The sequence below is a fragment of the Girardinichthys multiradiatus genome, chromosome 19 (genome assembly GCF_021462225.1).
Source record: "Girardinichthys multiradiatus isolate DD_20200921_A chromosome 19, DD_fGirMul_XY1, whole genome shotgun sequence".
Lineage (NCBI taxonomy): Eukaryota > Metazoa > Chordata > Actinopteri > Cyprinodontiformes > Goodeidae > Girardinichthys > Girardinichthys multiradiatus.
This window is the reverse complement of record NC_061811.1, coordinates 18,891,379-18,910,838: the sequence shown is the minus strand read 5'-3', so window position 1 is coordinate 18,910,838 and position 19,460 is coordinate 18,891,379. Positions and strand designations below refer to the sequence as shown.

Below are 19,460 nucleotides of genomic sequence, written 5' to 3'. Positions count from 1 at the left end.
AGATCCTTGAAGTACTGCTTCCACCGCCCGATAATGTCCCCAGTCGAGGTAGTCCTTCTCCATGGCCTCACCAAATTCCTCCCAGGCCCGAGTTTTTGCCTCTGCCACAGGCCGGGCCGCAGCATGCTTGGCCTCACGGTACCCGTCAACCACCTCAGGAGTCCCACAAGCCAACCACTGCTTATAAAATGTAACAAACTAACCATTATACAAAGAAAATCTTTCTTAGCTTTCACTGCTTGCTGAAAGTTTCCTTCCATTGCAAAATAGACTGTCCAGAGGCTGGACAGTACCACTTTCCACTAATCTGTGTATGACCAGTCCTTTTGTTTTTGGCCTGACCACAAACTGAACATTGATAGTGATAGTCCTGTTTCCATTGCCGCTTTTTGGGAGGTTCCCCCCTTGCCAGACGTTCCTGGTCTTCTAGTTCTGCCCTATTCTGTCTCCATCTCCTGTGACAATTTATGTTTGCTGAAAGCTGATTTGATGATGAAGATGCTGCTACATCAGCAGCAGGTGCCGGAGCTGATGCATGAAGTGGTGGTGTACAGCACTGATGCAATGAAGCTAGAGGAATAGCCAGCGGTGGGAACTGTCCTTGTCCAGATGAGGTCCAAACTGGGGCTGATGGACAGTAGCAGAAACTTGAAGAAGCAGATTGGGGTTTTGGCATCTGATTCTGCTCATAATAAGGCCAAGCAGGTGATTGTGGCTGCTGACTCTGTGCATACAAGAAGCAGGTAGGAGCTGGGCCTGGTGAAGAGTGACCTTGCTGGCATGAGAATGACAAAATAGTCTTAGGATAAGGAGGACAATGCTTTGAAGAGCCCATGTAGCCTGAAAAATAGTACAATACAAATTGTTTACTTTTTAGGACAAGCACATCTCTAAACGGCAATATTTCTTAGAAATAAAAGTCATCTTACCAGGCACATACTGTGGTGTTGTTGATAGTGACTAACAACAAGTTGGTCTTATCTTGTATGCGCTGGCAGTCTTCAAGCCGCTGTTTAACATGGCAGTAGGTTTGCACAATTGACTGTGGAATGGGCAGAACTTTTCCCTTGCAGTCTTTTGGTCAGTTCCTCGCTTGTTGGTATTCTTTTAGTAGCTTGAGGCAAATGCACTCAGTGATTCTAGTGGTGTCAAGTCTCTGGGCAGCCTGGCCATGGGTCATGAACAGCCTGTGTGGAAAACAGGTTATTAAAATTGCAGAAAAATTCATTAACAGTAATTTGAATGAAGCAGTAGTGAAATGTAATTGAATTACTCTCCTCAGTTTGATCAGCTTAATCTTCTAGTCTTAAAACTTTAAATTACAAATAGGATTTGCAAAACATGACTTGGCTTTCTTTAGTTAATATGCAAGCAAATTTTGCATTGTGTCAAATAACATGTCACCTTTCAGCTGCCTGTTGACCCGGTGCAGAGCCACTGCGTTTCCGGGAAGCTCTCCATGGTCCTGGCAAGGTTCTCTTCTTACTTTTTAGGGTGTATTTGGAGGGCCGCTTGTCCATGGCATGTAAAGCAGAATACAGTTGCATGATTTCTGCCACCTCTGTGGTTGACAACGCAGTTAACGTACGATTGAGGCTTAAAAGATACTCCGCCAAGTTGTCAATAGCCTCCCATCCAGGAAAACCTCTGGAATCACACCGGGTAGTATCCTTAAAAGAATAAAAACAATTGATATACACACATACATACACACTAAATCATATAAAATTAAGCATTTATTTACGTTACCTGAAACATTTTCCTTGGACTGCTGGAGGTGTCCTCTGCAAGTTCTTCTGTAAGTTCTGTAAGTTCCCCGCTGGTCTCAGAGTGGATAATCCACATTTGTACCAAGGAAAAATGCCCACATACCACAGGAAAAAAATAAAGAATTAACTTGCTTAGACTTCATAAACCAAATTAAAGCATAACATCAGGCGCTGAAAACAGTTTCTGATTTATTCATGCTGTGTATGAATGAAGTATGCAGGGGTATATATTGAGAAATGTAAGCAAACCAACCAACACTAACCCAGCAAATAAAAGAGGCAGAATACTGTACCTGTGGATAGAGCCAAAACAGAGGTGAAGATGGAAATGTGATTTCATAACAAGACAAACCTCATCCCCACATTTTGCATACAACATAAGTCAGCTACGAAGTGGTGCACGCTCCAAACCCACAGGGGTAACATATTACCTGGGATGAAGCACTGCTTGGTCCACTAAAGGAGTTGTCATCAGTAAGTGCACCTCTGACTGGACCAACAGTATGAGTGTGAGAGACAGGGCTTGCATCAAAACTGGTTTCCTGAGAATTGTACAGGAGAGATAGGAGAGGTTACATATGCTTGGATAGGAAAGAAGCTTATCCTCCATATTCATGATCTCCATTTATGTTTTAGTCCCTGATGCCAAGGCCTTTCTAACATAAACGTTTCAGATCATCAAACTGTCCATCAATAGCCATATTCAGTGCCTGATGATAGCGTATCCAATTATCATAATCTGGTTAATTAGACAAATACATTGGAAGGGGAAACATTCATGTATAAGCATCCAACAAATGAGTTTAATTGGTTCTGTTAATATGAAAATCCCAAATTAGTCACAATCCATACAAATGAACCTTTGTCTTTAAAAATAAATCAACTCATTATAATGAAATGATCACATTACCTGAGATGAAGTGGAAGATGACCCTTCCTGGAGAAAGGGAGTATTAGGGGGTGACATCTCCAACTGGTCATCATACTGTGGCACCTTCAGAGGGCTGTCGATGAGGATGTCAGTGACCTCACTGATGGTGACATCAGGACTTTCCTCCTCCAGAACTTCGGCTTGCATCTCTGGCAAAACAACTCCCAGTTCGCTGTCCTGCTTGGGACCTAATAGGTCTCCTCTGTCCGACTGAGCTAAAAGATACTCCACAGCAATGCGCTCCCCTACAAAGATTATCACAAATGACAATTACAATTGTACTTTAAATTTACTGTACACAAAATAGTATTTTTGTATCATTTCATAGGTAAAGGTTCAGTACCAGTGGGGCTGCCTGGAGGAACAAACTCTGGCAAGACTGCATGACCCAGCACTCTGTTGCTAAGGGTGTTGATGTTGGACATCAGACGAACATCATAGAGTTTAGTGTGTGATCTACAACTCATATGTAAAGCATCTTGAGCTCTTTTCATGTTCCATCTGGATCCACCCTCAAGTATATACATTTGAGTGTGCACAGCATTGCTTGTCCATCCTTAAAAAACAATGTTTAAAAGGCATTACAAAGATTGGGTGCATTTATGAAATGATAAAACTAACTCTTCTTTGTTTGCATTTCTTTTCAGAAATTATAGATAATAATTTCTGAATAGTAAATACAAAGAAGAGTTAGTTTTCATAAATTATTATCCGAAGAACATTTTTAAATTTACAATAATAAGTCAGGCAGGTGTGTCAATAATGAATGACTTAAAAAATACCTAGTTACTATTAAACCTTTAAAATCACAGCAGATGCCACATATAACATAATATTTCAAGCAAAAGTCGCTCCTTACCTGAATGATACAATGAACAATACGTAAAAAATAATAATGTAAAGTGAGATTTTTATTTGTAGCAGACCCACGTCAAACTGATAAACTATCGATCATACATACCAATTTTTTCACGACTTTAAAAAAGGAGCCAAAACAAAGAGAACGGGGGAATCAATTTTTGTTGTTTTCTGCCCACTGCGCATGACCTACGTGATACGTAAAAAAACGTAAGAAGTTAGGAGTTGTTAGGAATCGGTAGGACGTCTCTGGACGCCTTTCATAGTCCTAACGACACATTTTCAAAGTGCCTGGGTCATGGAACTGCCGGCAATGGTGCATTTATACCTTTGTTCAAGATCGTCGAGGTAACGGATCTCTGCCAATCGGGAGAAAAGGCAAAACAAACCAACAACGACTTGCAGCACCTATTTCCCTCCACCAGGCGGAGCCAAAGGCAAACAATTTAGGAAACATACCTAAGTTAAGCAGATGGATGACTTGTTAATTTATTTCAGCACATCAGCTTAAAACGCAAAACTCATATAGCATCCAATCCAGCTTCATTTACATTATTACACAAGACTAATGTGCTGTACAGAATACAGAAAAATGACATTCATTGCTCAGAGTACACACAGACTATTCTTTTCCTGATGATGATATACAGCTAATGAAAATACTAAATTCTGTTCCTCTGAAAAATTTTAGTACATTTAGTACTCAAAAGACAAATTTTGATGAAGAATGTTGAAGTGAAAATAACTGATGCTTTGTATGTAAATGAAAGGCTTCTCTGCATGAATTCCTGCATGTTTGATGCTTTTCTTTATTGCACTTTCAATCATTATGGCCAATGTTTTTAGGATTATGGCTTATGTCCATTTCTATGAACTCAATTTTTGATTGGGCCTCCTTTTGCATGAATTACTGCATCAATGCAAATTGGGATAGTAGTGGTCAGCCTGCACCTGAGGCATTAAGAAAACCCAGGTTGCTTTAAAAGTGATCTTCTGCATTGTTGGATCTTGTGTCTTTCATCTCCTTCTTGCCAATACTCCATGGATTCTCTATGATCCTTTGGTCAGGTGATTTTTCTGGCTTCTGACTGATACAATGGACATCGAACCATGTATTGATACTTGGCAGTGTAGACCACTGAACACAGAGGACCAACACCAGCAGATGACATGGTTCCCAAAATAATGTCCAACTATGGAAACTTCACATTCAGCCTGAAGCAACTTGGGATTCGTTGCCTCTTCACTTTTTCTTGACACTCTGAAACCTGGTAAGATGTTCACTGAACTTAAATAGCTCTCCTGAATGTTCAGATTTGAGATTCCTCTTCAGGATGTATTGTGCTAAATATTCTATTCTTTTGTTTTAATATCCTACAAAGATTGTTGCAACCATCTAAACTCGTGCTTGTGTGTATTTAGGGGGTTAAATCACAAGGCAGAACTCAAGAGGGGATTGAACATTTATTTTTACCCTTATTAAAAGTTACAATAAAACCATTAACATCTTCAAACAATAGCAAAATAAAGAGAACCAAAAATGTTGGCCAAAACATATTTACAGAGACAGTTTGCAGATAAAAAGATCACATTTGTACACAACCCTGACTCCCCCCCCCCCTCCCCCCATAAACTCTGAATGTTAACACTGCAATACTTGAGAAGCTTGAACGTGGTTTTAGCTAGAAAAGAAAAATAATCCAAATGCACGAACAAAGACATAGCTCTTTTCCAGTCTCCCCTCCTGGATTATCACTTTTCTATACATGACAAAATACTTGAAATTCAGGGGGGTAAAGTATAGGAATGTAAAATCAAAAAATTAATAAGATCATTTCAAAGATTTGTGTCCATATAAGTCTTTTGGAGTGAGAAAGATGGTCTGTTCCAGCTCTGCAAAAAGTGGAAAAAAATTTTTAGATCCCAAAACTAAAATAGAAATTGATGTTATAGGGCTGCCACGCTGTTAAAAAAAAAGATGCTTTTTCCATGAATTGGGAAAAAAAAGTCAGTATTCCTAATTCACTCTGCGTCCAAGCCACTACCTTCGCCACATGCCAGTCCCTATGTGTACCTCAAGAGGGAGGGTGGAGAGACGCAAGCCGACGGGTTCATCATGAGAGGGCCCGGTGAGTTTCCATCTGTCGAAGAACTAATAAAAGGCAGTGAACTGGTGGTCAAATCAGCAAATGTGATATATCCTTTGTCGTCTTCTTTTGTAGTTTTGTTTATAACTTTGAAAATGTGGCACAAGTCTCTCATATATATATTTATATACTTTCATCTTGGAAAATCAGTTCAGATGCAGTCACTCTGCATTGGCCTCGCCCTCAGAGGCTGCAGGTGTTGTGGCGGCCTCGGCGGGGGCAGCAGCTTCCTCGGCAGGGGCGGCCTCTGTTGGTGGGGCCTCCTCTGCTGCCTTGGCCTCACCCTCAGGTGTAGGGGCAGCCTCGCCTTCTTTGGCCTCCACAGCTGGCGTCTCCTCTTTGGTCTCCTTGGCTGTGTGGCCATTTTCCTCGGGCTTGTCCTCAGTCGTAGGAGAGGTGGCTTCCTCCTTGCCCTCCTCGCTGCTCTTCTTGTTCTTCTTCAGCAAGATGCCCTTGAACTTGAAGGAGTTTTTCAAAGAGAACTTCTTTTTCTTTTTGCCTTCCTTGCCGGCCTCCCCATCCGCCTTTGAATCCTCGCCCTCGGCGGCCGGAGCAGGCTCAATTGCATCCCCAGCGCTGACCTCGCCCTCCTTAGCTGGTTCGGCGGTTCCGTTCCCATCAGCAGCAGCCACTTCCCCATCAGGTTTGTCTGAAACATCACCGTTGGTTTTCACATGGCCATTCTCCTGCAGGGAAAGAAATCCACATTGAATCACTTGAGTCATAAAATTCTGAAGTCTGAACGAATAGTTGAGAATATTTTGTAAGATGTAAACAATACGCTACAAATTTGAGACCATCTGTCATGTCAGTAATTTGGGTTTGGTGCTACATGACTCTAATCGGACACAGGGGGGCAGCCGTGCGTCATGAAAACGTCACCATGGAGCGCAGGTTTGGGAACAAAGGAATTCCCACCAAACCTGGTTGCTGCGCTCATCCAAGAGCTGAACCGACACCGTGAGCTCCTAGCGCAGCCAGTTATCGCAGACAACCCCTAATGTTTACGGGACATATTTCTATACAGAGAGAGAGTGGGCCACAACAGACCCGGAAAATGCTAAAAACAAAATATAGAATCTGATCAGGTGCTGAATTTAATCATTACCAAACAGTAGCTTTTAATAAAGCTTTTAAATTAAACTACCTAAAGTACAGGTTGGAAGCAGGCTTAAAAATATGCGGCATTGTGGGAAACTGGGTCTAATCTGGCGCCTCTTCGCGCTTTGTTTGCAAGTCCGCAAAATGCACCTCCAGCAGAACGCATTTGCATCCTTTGCACCGATGCGCCTCGCATCCTTTGTTCGACGCTATAAGCCGCAGCCTGCCCCAAAACCGCCAACTCATGAGAGAGAACACGCTGCAATCGCGCATTTCGGCAAGAATTGAAGACATTTAAGACAGTTTGCTGGTAAAAAGCCCTCCACCCCACACACAGACCCGCAGACGGAATTAACAAAGACTTGAGCTGGGTGCGCACTAAGCGGGGACGCGCGGGTCTGGCTCGATAGTTTATCACTTGCGATTAATTTTATTACGGTTTTATTTGTTTCCCCCCATATCTGATGACAGGTGCTTCAGTTTAAGAGGGGAGACGGAGTGCAGGAGCGGCTCTGAACCTCACATTGGCACCCATGCTGCCAGTGGGCGTTGGGCTGCCATGTGGCTCCCCGCTGATGCGCCTCCATCTGGGCCTCTTTTACTCACCTGGCCGTTGACTTTGGCAGCAGCAGGGTCGGCGGCGGCCTTGCCCTCCACCTCCACTCCACCCTTGGACAACTGGGCTCCCATTGTCTTTTTCCTAAGCAACAAAAAAGAAAAAGAACACTCGAAAAGGAAAAAAAAAACCGAGTCGGCTTTTACAAATAAAAAAAAATCCAACTCCGGGATGGTAAAACGGTCTGGCCCGGAGGTGGGGTTCGGATCTCCTTTTTATTCCCTTCAGAAGATCTGGACGCGAGAAGACCCTCCTCTCTATATATTTGACTGCGAAGCCCACGGCGGCTGAGCTCAAACTAAAGGATTTCAGGCAGACAGGCTGTGTGTATTTCAACCGCGCCTCAAAAATCGACCGTAGTCTCCTCCTCCGGGCGTGGCAGCCGAGCGCTGTCCAATCTGCAGCGAGAGGACGGGCATGCTCACAGCTACTCCACCAAAGGACCTGCAAGACTTTGTTTTTAGGCTGCTGAAGATATTCGCAAACTTTTAAATGTGCGGTGCCAAAATGGGTTTAAATATCCGTGAAAAAAAAAAAAAGAGAATATTTTCCACTATATCAAACTGAGAGTGAAAAAAAAGTCCAAAGTATACCATTTCATAAGGGATTCTTGCCTTTTGGCTTTCTACTTTCCTTTAAACAGAGTGCGGTATTCAAGCGTCTTAACTAAAAGTTTGATTGAAGGAAAAAGTCTGGCAGGAAAAGGTGCAGAAGTGACAGGGAAAACTGCAGCATTAAAAAGACTGTGCGACAAAGCCTGATTAAGAATTTGGAGAAGATTCACAAGGCATTGGACTGCAAATGGACACATTTTAAGAGCCGTATCCAGGACATGGGCTACTGTTGCATTCCTTGTGTTAAGCCACTCCTTAACCAGAGACAACGTCAGAAGCTTCTTCTCTGGGCTGAAGAGAAAAAGGACAGGAGGACATTTGATTTTGGACGTTAAGGTCCAGATGATTTGACTGGGGCCAAGGCAAACAAGCTAAAGGCTGCTGTCACCTTACAACCACCACAGGCTTATCGCTTCTCATTCATTGGAGAAAAAGAATAATCATATTCAGTGAGAGAGAAGCATTTTACAGGCCTTCACTGGATTTTAAGTGGTAGGGCCAACTTTCTAACAGTAAACTGATTACATAACAACCACCACTTGGCGGCTTGTGGATGGCACTCAGGCTTTTCTCACCAACTCAGACGGAGCGACGACAGACTGTCACAGTAACAATGTCTCCTCAGCCAGGAAAACAGTAACACTGTAGATTTTTTTTGCCTGTTTTTTGAGAGCCCAAATCTGATGAAGCCTTCCTTGTCGAACCATGCTTTAAGCTTAAAGAGCTTGTCAATCGCCACTTTGCTCTGAAACCTAATATCTCAGATTGTCCAACAGCAACTCAATTTATCCCATAAACAAAGTCACAAAAAATGCCACATTTCCTTGAAAGATTTGCTGATTTCCCTTCTCCTTTTCCCCCTTAGTCCTTGCTTGCACTAACTAACAGAACACACATCTCCTCACCACACGCTCACATCAGCATGTCACAGCCATGGTATGTGAGGCATGCAAAGCCACCCAGCAAACAGTCTCCAGCCCATTCAGTGGTTGAATATACCCTAGAGGCTTTAAATTTGATGTCCACACCACCAGCACTCCACGCATTCCCCGCAAACTGAGTCAGCAAAGTGAAGCACACGATGCATTTTTTAAGCCCCATTCTCACTATCTCAAGCTTGGTTTGAAATTCCTTGCAGGTGTGCAGATGTGGTGACTCTAGAGTCGACTCTGAGGAGGTCTCTAGGTTAAGGTCTTCCAACTTCAAAGGATTGATCCTAGTTTAATCAAAGTGAGATGGATAAGCACTTGGTGTTTAGACTCTTGTAGAACTGTTATGATAATATAACTTTGCATGACTAATAGCATCTTCTATCATTTACAATCTGGGTCGTTATGGTCGGCGGGGAAAACAGTACACAAACAATCTTTGACAGCTATTTAAGTCGTTTTAGTAATTTCATTGTACTTAGAAAAATAATTCATGAGTTGTACGAGCATTAAAGACAAAATATTTTGGCTAATCATGAAGGGGCTTTCCTGTCTTCAAATGCACTTTTGAGGAAAATATTAAAAACAAATTCTTGGAAAAAAGTTTTGTATGGTGAAAAGACACTATTGGATTCATGCTGATCAAACCAGACATTTTCATAGATGCCAAAACATTTTTTCTCAGTTTTCCTATTTCAGGTTTTTAAGATTAGCAAAATTGTTTAGATTTCCAAAATGTAATAATGAGAAAAAATTTTCTTCAAATTAAGAACTTTACATGTACTAAAATTACTATGGCTTTAAGCAACTTGTGACAGTCTAAATTATGAAGTTATGTCTTTAAATACAGATCCCTCGTATATATCTTAGGGTGACACATTGAACACACTACTTGCTTGTATGACATCATAGAAAAATCAGCCAAGATATCACGAAACCATTGTGGACCTTCTCAGTTCTGATTCATCCTTGACAACAATTTCCAGATGGCTGAAGATGATCTGTTCAGCCATCATACTGTTGAGGAAGGAGATAAGTTCTGTGTCCCTGAGGTGATTGTAGTTACACACGTGGACAAAATTGTTGGTACCCCTCGGTTAATTAAAGAAAAACCCAAAATGGTCACAGAAATAACTTGAATCTGACAAAGGTAATAACGAATAAAACTTCTATGAAAATGAGCAAATAAAAGTCAGACATTGCTTTTTAAACATGCTTAAACAGATATTATTTTTAAAAAAACACATGAAACAGGCCTGGACAAAAATTATGGTACTCCTGAAAATACTGTGACCAAAGGGACATGTTACATCAAGGTGTGTCCATTAATTAGCATCACAGGTGTCTACATTATTGTAATCAGAAATTTAAGATCCATGGGACTGTAGCCAACCTCCCTGGACGTGGCCGTAGGAGGAAAATTGATGACAAAACAAAGAGACGGATAATACGAACGGGAACAAAAGAGCCCAGAAAAACTTCTAAAGAGATTAAAGGTGCACCTCAAGCTCAAGGAACATCGGTGTCAAATCGCACCATCCGACATTGTTTGAGGCAAAGTGGACTTAATGGGAGACGGCCAATGAGACCATTGTTGAAAACAAATCATAAAAAAGCCAGACTGGAATTTACCAAACTACATGTTGAGGAGCCACAAAGCTTCTGGGAGAATGTCCTATGGACAGATGAGACAAAAATTGAACCGTTTGGCAAGGCACATCAGCTCTATGTTCGCAGATGGAAAAATGAAGCATATGAAGAAAATAACACTGTTCCTACTGTGAAACATGGAGGAGGCTCTGTTATGTTCTGGGGCTGCTTTGCTGCATCTGGCACAGGGTGTCTTGAATCTGTGCAGGTATAATGAAATCTCAAGACTATCAGGGGATTCTAGAGAGAAATGTGCTGCCCAGTGTCAGAAAGCTTGGTCTCAGTCGCAGGTCATGGGTCTTGCAACAGGATAATGACCCAAAACACACAGCTAAAAACACCCAAAGAATGGCTAAGAGGAAAACATTGGACTATTCTGAAGTGGCCTTCTATGAGCTCTGACCTAAATCCTATTGAGCATCTTTGGAAGGAGCTGAAACATGCCGTCTGGAAAAGGCAGCCTTCAAACCTGAGACAACTGGAGCAGTTTGCTCATGAGGAGTGGGCCAAAATACCTGCTGAGAGGTGCAGAAATCTCATTGACAGTTATAGGAATCGTTTAATTGCAGTGATTGCCTCAAAATGTTGTGCAACAAAATATTAAGTTCAGGGTACCATCATTTTTGTCCAGGCCTGTTTCATGAGTTTATTTTTTAAACAAATTCTCTTAAAGCATGTTTGAAAAGCAATATCTGACTTTCATTTGTTCATTTTTGAGACTTTTTATTCATTATTACCTTTGTCAGATTCAAGTTATTTCTGTAACCCTTGTGGGTTTTTCTTTCATTAACTGAGGGGCACCAACAATGTTGTCCAAGTGTGTATGTGCTAAATTTGTGTTTGGACGCCAAAACAAAAGCAAATGACCTTGTAAACATCCTGGTAGAAGCTGGTAAGTGTGAAATGAGTTTTGTCCCGATATGAGTGGAAAGGTCACTCAGCGAGGAAGAAGTCATTACTCTACAAGCAACATAAAAAACAGATTACAGTCTGCAACTGCACTCAAATGACCATTGTTATGTTTGGTGGAAAAGTGTGAAATTGCAAGGCTGACAATACCATCCTAACTGTGAAGTACAGGGTGGTGGCTTCATGCTGTCTGATTTTTCCTGTAGGAGGAAAGGGTGTTTTTGAAAAAACAAACATGTTTTGAAAGGTTAGCCATACTCTTTACATTTTTGGATGATGAACTGTCAGATTGTGAAAGGCTAGGATACTGTTTTATAACCTAGCCCTGCTTTAAACTTTATTATGGTCTTTATGATGCTGTTTGTTCACTAATGTTCTCTAACACCTCTTTGGCCTTCACAGAACAGCTGTATTTGTACTGAGAACAAACTATTCACACGTGGACTGTATGTAATATTCATTTGAATTTTGAAGGCAGTTGGTTGCGCTGGAATTTCATGGGGCGGGGGGGGGGTTGTAGATGAAGGCAGATGAACACAAATACAAATCACCTTTCAAGTTTTAATTTGGAAAAAGATCTTAAAGCCATACAGAATTTTCTCACTACTTCACAAGTAAGGCCAACTTTAACTGTCATGTTAAATCACAAGAAAAATACATTACATTTCGATGAAATTTCAAATAGTATGACAAATTTTATATAACTAGAGTATCTAATGTAATCTCAACACAATTTTTTTATCATTATAATGCACTTTTGTGGCACACACTGCTTGAGAAATAACTCAGATAGTCGCTGTGGAACTTCCTGTGTTCTCGTGCTTGTTAATTTCTTTCATATTGAACATGATGCTGCTACTCCTCTTCACACTCTTTTTCCCTTTCCCTCTCGGCAACTCAATGCCCCTGTTTGTGTCGTTGCCCATTTTTCATGCTCTAACACAGGATGAGCTCTCAAAACCTCAGCAGAAAGCCCCCATTGTCCTATTTCTCGAGGAGCCAACTGATGAGCATCCCAAGTAGGAGAGGAGCAGGGGGGGTAAGAGCAAGAAGACATGGAACTAGGGAATCAGAAACAAGTCTTTGATGTTATGATTTGACACAGTGAGGTCAAACGTTCAGTCACCTTGAGCAGATTACAAGTTATGTTGATTTCCTAAGGTTGCTCTGTTTCCAAGCAGTTCATGCATATACAATCACAAAACGGAGAGTGCAAGATGTTTCCTGTGTGCTTTTAAATGGTACTCTGAAAGAGTTGCAAATTAATTTGACAACAGATACCTCAGTTCTTCAATGCAGTGCAATAGCGGTTGGTACTATCTTAAAGTTTCAAAATTGTAAAACAAAACAGACTAAGTAAGAAACCATAAAAACCTGTCAATGTTACAGCGACAGTTAAAATTTACTCAAGAATTTTACTCTAACACCTTCTGGTCTTAATGCAGCCAAAGTGCTATTAGTATCTCGCTAATGCTGGTCGATGATTCCACACATACCAAGGATAATAATGGAAGCCCTTTACAGTGTATTTGTCAAGGCAAACATATGAAGGCACAGTATAGGTCCTGGGTCCACTATCTCCTCCCAGTGAGACGTGCAGAGAAAACCTTAAAAAGGATAGATCCAGGACACATCCTAATCAGTTGCCTGAACCACTTTAACTGCCTCGTTTCAAGGTGAATAAACAACAGCTCAGCTGAAGATGCAAACAACAAAATCTAGAAAAAGCAAAGATGAGACCTTGAGACACTCAAACCAGCCACATTCATCTTTATGACTATGCTTAGAGATCCTGTCCAACACCACAAACAAAATCTGTGTTTATATTGCAAGCTCTTGCATTCGATATAAAAGAATCAGTTAGCCCTTAAAACCAGCCCAGGTACCTAACCATCCCAGAGCACCCTTCACTTAATACCTTGAGACACAAATTCATAAGCTTTCTTCACATTCACCGAACCCATATGGACTTGGAACCAAATTTCCCTGACACCCTCAACAATAGCTTGAGGGTAAAGTTTCGAAGCACTCTCTGCACAGCTCCTCCTAAATTAATGTTCAATAGTTGGTCAAAGCTTCCTTTTCATCACCCTAAAGTAAATTTTCCCAAGAATGCTGAGTGGGGAGATTCCTTGAAATTTGAAATTCCTTTCTCAAACGTTGGGACCAAGCACCCAATGTTCTACTCCACAGGTGTTGTTCCAGTCCATCATGCTACATTACACCACTTATAATTTTACCTTGACCTTCAGGGCTACAAACTATACGATGAACACATTATTTATTGATCAAGAATGGTAAATAATTTCAAAAATAAACAGACATCAATTTCAAGTGACTTAAATAGCCTTAAAATAAACCTCTATGTTACATTGTATCTGAAATTTAGTATAAGCAATGCTCAAAAGCAGCTCTGTTTGCACACTGAAATGTAAATTTGATTTTATGTGTCTGATCTAGTTAGGCCTAAGCACAATATTTGCATTGCCAAGCACCTAATTACAAGGAGAATCAGGTGCAGAGACCTCTTCACTGCCATGAATTGGGGTGTGTGGACTTAAGAGAAAACCTTTTGTGATGCTAATTAATTCGATCAACTGCCTTAATGACTGCAAAAAGGCCCTCACCAGCAGGCGACCACAAAGCTACATACGGCAGACATCTTGGCTGGGGGGCAGACATATCTGCCCCTCTGTCAGGGTCTGGCAGGAGCTCTCAGGGGAAGATGATGAAGGGACGCAAACTCAAATGTTTGTGGGTTAGGTTTTAAGCTGGGCTGCGTGTCTAGACTCACCTCGTTGATAAAAACGATCACTCACATCACAGGAGAACTCAGAAAATGGAAACAACAGCAATCATCCCAAACACACACACTCCTCTTGACATTTCTCCTCAGGTGGCAGACATGTTGCGACAACCCCCCACCAAACTCCCCATACCAGACATTTCTGTGAGAATGCAGGCATGTTACAGAGCTGGTTACCATAGCAACTGCCTCTTCTCTTGATGCGCCTAAGGCTGATGGTGTTACGAAGAAACACTTTTTTAATTGGGATTCCAGTTACGAGCAGAAGAGAAGAGGGTTTAACTCATTATCTTGTTTGTTTGTAATGACTATATATCAGTATATATGCATTGTTTTCTGGGAATTGGGTGCTTTTATCCACTGATTTACAGTCCAGTGCATGACCATTGCCTTTTTTTGGGTGTCCTGTATGGCAGAGTAGAATTGTTGTCTGAGTGCCAAGAAGAAGCCCAACAGGTTTACTTTCACAAGTAGAGCATTACGGCTTTTGCTATAATGCTGTGCTAGATATATATATATATATATATATATATATAAACTTCATTAGAAATTGCTTTGGTATTTTTTCAAATGTGATGGACACAGACACGGAAACAAAAGGGAAAAAAAGAAGGAAGAAAAGGAGGGAGGTAGGGCAAAAAGTTAGGAGGCAGAGAAGGAGATGAGAATAGAGGAGAGACTGACTCGATGCAATCTGCTGGGTTTCCTTAGACAGAAAAACTTTTTATCCAATTTGAATAAATAACTGCTCTGTTCAATGGTTAGGATTAATTGGAATGTATGTACCTGACATTTTTGAAGTGCCTTGAGACAACATGTGTTGTGATTTGGCGCTATATATTTAAACTGAATTTAATTGAATTGAAAGAGAATACAAGATAACACCTTAGAAGCCTGCTTCTACACCTGAACAAAAAAAAATCACAAACAACAAATGCAACAACGTCACTGAAAAGTACATGTTGCTAAATAATACAAGACATATTTGGTGCCAACCGCAGCTCAATATAGAGTATATCTACAGGTCCTTCTCAAAATATTAGTATATTGTGATAAAGTTCATTATTTTCCATAATGTCATGATGAAAATTTAACATTCATATATTTTAGATTCATTGCACACTAACTGAAATATTTCAGGTCTTTTATTGTCTTAATACAGATGATTGTGGCATACAGCTCATGAAAACCCAAAATTCCTATCTCACAAAATTAGCATATTTCATCCGACCAATAAAAAAAAAGTGTTTTTAATACAAAAAAACGTCAACCTTCAAATAATCATGTACAGTTATGCACTCAATACTTGGTCGGGAATCCTTTTGCAGAAATGACTGCTTCAATGCGGCGTGGCATGGAGGCAATCAGCCTGTGGCACTGCTGAGGTCTTATGGAGGCCCAGGATGCTTCGATAGCGGCCTTTAGCTCATCCAGAGTGTTGGGTCTTGAGTCTCTCAACGTTCTCTTCACAATATCCCACAGATTCTCTATGGGGTTCAGGTCAGGAGAGTTGGCAGGCCAATTGAGCACTGTGATACCATGGTCAGTAAACCATTTACCAGTGGTTTTGGCACTGTGAGCAGGTGCCAGGTCGTGCTGAAAAATGAAATCTTCATCTCCATAAAGCTTTTCAGCAGATGGAAGCATGAAGTGCTCCAAAATCTCCTGATAGCTAGCTGCATTGACCCTGCCCTTGATAAAACACAGTGGACCAACACCAGCAGCTGACACGGCATCCCAGACCATCACTGACTGTGGGTACTTGACACTGGACTTCTGGCATTTTGGCATTTCCTTCTCCCCAGTCTTCCTCCAGACTCTGGCACCTTGATTTCCGAATGACATGCAGAATTTGCTTTCATCCAAAAAAAGTACTTTGGACCACTGAGCAACAGTCCAGTGCTGCTTCTCTGTAGCCCAGGTCAGGCGCTTCTCCGGCTGTTTCTGATTCAAAAGTGGCTTGACCTGGGGAATGCGGCACCTGTAGCCCATTTCCTGCACACGCCTGTGCACGGTGGCTCTGGATGTTTCTACTCCAGACTCAGTCCACTGCTTCCGCAGGTCCCCCAAGGTCTGGAATCGGCCCTTCTCCACAATCTTCCTCAGGGTCCGGTCACCTCTTCTCGTTGTGTAGCGTTTTCTGCCACACTTTTTCCTTCCCACAGACTTCCCACTGAGGTGCCTTGATACAGTACTCTGGGAACAGCCTATTCGTTCAGAAATTTCTTTCTGTGTCTTACCCTCTTGCTTGAGGGTGTCAATAGTGGCCTTCTGGACAGCAGTCAGGTCGTCAGTCTTACCCATGATTGGGGTTTTGAGTGATGAACCAGGCTGGGAGTTTTAAAGGCCTCAGGAATCTTTTGCAGGTGTTTAGAGTTAACTCGTTGATTCAGATTATTAGGTTCATAGCTCGTTTAGAGACCCTTTTAATGATATGCTAATTTTGTGAGATAGGAATTTTGGGTTTTCATGAGCTGTATGCCAAAATCATCCGTATTAAGACAATAAAAGACCTGAAATATTTCAGTTAGTGTGCAATGAATCTAAAATATATGAATGTTAAATTTTCATCATGACATTATGGAAAATAATGAACTTTATCACAATATGCTAATATTTTGAGAAGGACCTGTATATATCTGTATTTTCACAAACATCTAAATCCAAACACCCCTGGGTGTATGTGTGAAAGCGCTTGTGTATACCCCCCCAGAGAATAGCAGAGGAGCCCCGTAGGACCCAGCCAGCACTCACAGTGCAGAAGCCCCAGGGAGCTGCAGCTACGAGCCCAGAGGCCCCGCCAGCAGCCAGCTCAGAACTAGCCACTGGACCCAGAGACCCGAGACCCAAGGGCACACCAACTCACAGCAACGGCCCGACAGAGCCAGGGGGCCCAGGCCCCACTAAACTGCCAACGGGAATGACCCGGCACACAACCATGTCGACACCAAGATCCACCAACACACCGGTGGGCACAGGCACCAGCCAACGGCAAGGAGTGGGGAAAAGGGGCAGCCCAAGACAAAACTTGACAGAAAAACAGGCACACCCAGTCAATGGACTCGGGAACAAGAGCTCAAAGAAAAACATAAAAAGACTTACAAAAAGCCTGCAGAATTATACCAAGTCTTGCTGCTTTGATAGCAAAATATAAAGAAATTAAAGCTGGTTTAAAACTTCTGCATCTTGCAAATCTCTACTGCATCTTCTCTTCAGCCTCTTTATCTTTATATCAAGGCTTGTGTGAGCAGCGCCTTTGTTTCTTGCTGTTGTCATAACATGCAGACAAGGTATAAAGGTTGCAAGAGATAAAACAAGAGGCGACACACGTACGAGGAGAGGGTGAGGGATTGAGGAACAGAGCCAGAGAAAGTCAAGCCAAAGAAGTGCTGGATGTATTCCATGCATGTGTGTGTGTGTATGCTTTAGACAGGGGTGTACAGTAGTAGGCCAGCTCATCCCTGCTGGCAACAGCGCTGCAGCGTTAGTGGGTCAGTGTGCCATCAGCTCACTCATCATTACCATAGTCTGCTGTCCCTCTGTTTCTATTGCTCACACACCGTGTAGCACTCCTATCTAACTTTCATACACACTCTTGACAACAGATGTATAAAAAAATAACATCTTACAAATAAAACTGAAGTAGGATGTCAAGAGATAAAGAAAACGAACAATTTTATGTTTTAAACTGGCTGGCCCTGAGCTCATTCTAAGCATTTAATAAAAAACAAGAACATAGAGCCACGGAGTCCAGTTTACAGGGGTAGGCTGCTTTCTTAATGGATCTAAGGTTGTTCTATTTACATGTAAAGACTTTCTATCTAAGATTTACCCTGTATGAAAACACTGGATGCAAATACCACTGTTTCACAGTACTATAGTAGTTACTGGAGTTCAAAACAGAAATACATTATTATATGATTATTATAGGTATGATAATGTTATCTATTGAATTCACTATTTTGATTTAAATACATTGGTTTAAGCCAAAATATAGAATAAAGCTCCATGTCAGCTTGCCCATTTGACATTTCGTACCAGCAGATTTTTACCTAAACATTCCCATTTTATCCCTCACTACATCCATTTCATACATATAAAGAAACCGTTTTGTACCTAAGTACTTTGAAGTTTACTTTCCTTGTAGTTAAGTATTTTCTGAAATTATGGAGATAGTTGTTCATAAAAAGCCTCAAATATCACATATAATTCAATTCAATTATATACTATTATATAAAAGCTTTGTATTACACTCTATTTCCATTTATTTTCCATTTCTGGCCAGTGGACTCTCGTAAAATATGATAGATTATGACCCTAAGTCTAATAGTAGATGTTTCTATTTGGGGTCAAATTACCACATTTTCTTACAGCAACCCTTGATCAGAATATCGAAAATTACTTTAAAATGTCCATTGACACATGGTTGGTATAAAACATCCTGTGGTCGATGGCACCACTTCATACCCAGGATAGGGGTGCGAAACAACTAAACCTACAAAGGTACAAAACAGCGAAGGAAACGGAATTTCCAGCAGCTGTTGTGCAGCATAAATAAAAAAGCCAGTATGTTTCGGATGCCTTGTAGTTACCTATATTGTTGTGAATAGATGTTGAGCTATGCTGGGACACTAGGTTATATGATCTGGCATTCTCATTTTTCTATAGATTAGGAAAACAAAGTGTAAGGCAAGATAGGGAATTTGCTCGGAAGTAGCTGTTGTTCTTTTGTTTACACAGACACATTTATAACGACTGCTTGTGTGCAACCACATGCAAATGTACTTTGTGTTTTGTATTCTTTTGTTTTTGACCAGTGTGTGAGATCATCACTATCTCTAATCTCCCTTCAGTTTTTTTTTCTTCCTTTGCGCCAGCTCCTTGAATCGCTGAGCCTCCTGCACCTCCTCCCATATCATCATTGTAATGCAGATTTAGAAATCAGATGGGGGATGGGAGCCAGGGGGGGGATGGGCTTTTGGAGGGACTGTGGTTGGTGTTTAGTATGACCTGGCTGGCCTGCCGTGTCTCAGCAGGCGGTCCGGCGTAGACAGGGGGAGGGGAGCCTGAGTGAAAGAGAGAGCTTCGAGGGTTGTCTTCGAGCCTGTTTACATGACTCAGACACCACAT

At 41.5% G+C, this 19,460-nt stretch overlaps 1 protein-coding gene across 1 annotated transcript; it reads right to left on the bottom strand.

Moving 5' to 3' along the window:
• Positions 1-5,003: 5,003 nt before the first annotated feature.
• marcksl1a (MARCKS-like 1a) lies at positions 5,004-7,733 on the bottom strand. The gene is made up of 2 exons (XM_047346076.1): positions 7,413-7,733; positions 5,004-6,391 (listed from the first exon to the last, which is right to left on the bottom strand). The coding sequence occupies exons 1-2, from the start codon at positions 7,494-7,496 to the stop codon at positions 5,867-5,869; spliced, it is 609 nt and encodes a 202-aa protein (XP_047202032.1). The 5' UTR covers positions 7,497-7,733; the 3' UTR covers positions 5,004-5,866.
• Between the last annotated feature and the right edge of the window lie 11,727 nt (positions 7,734-19,460).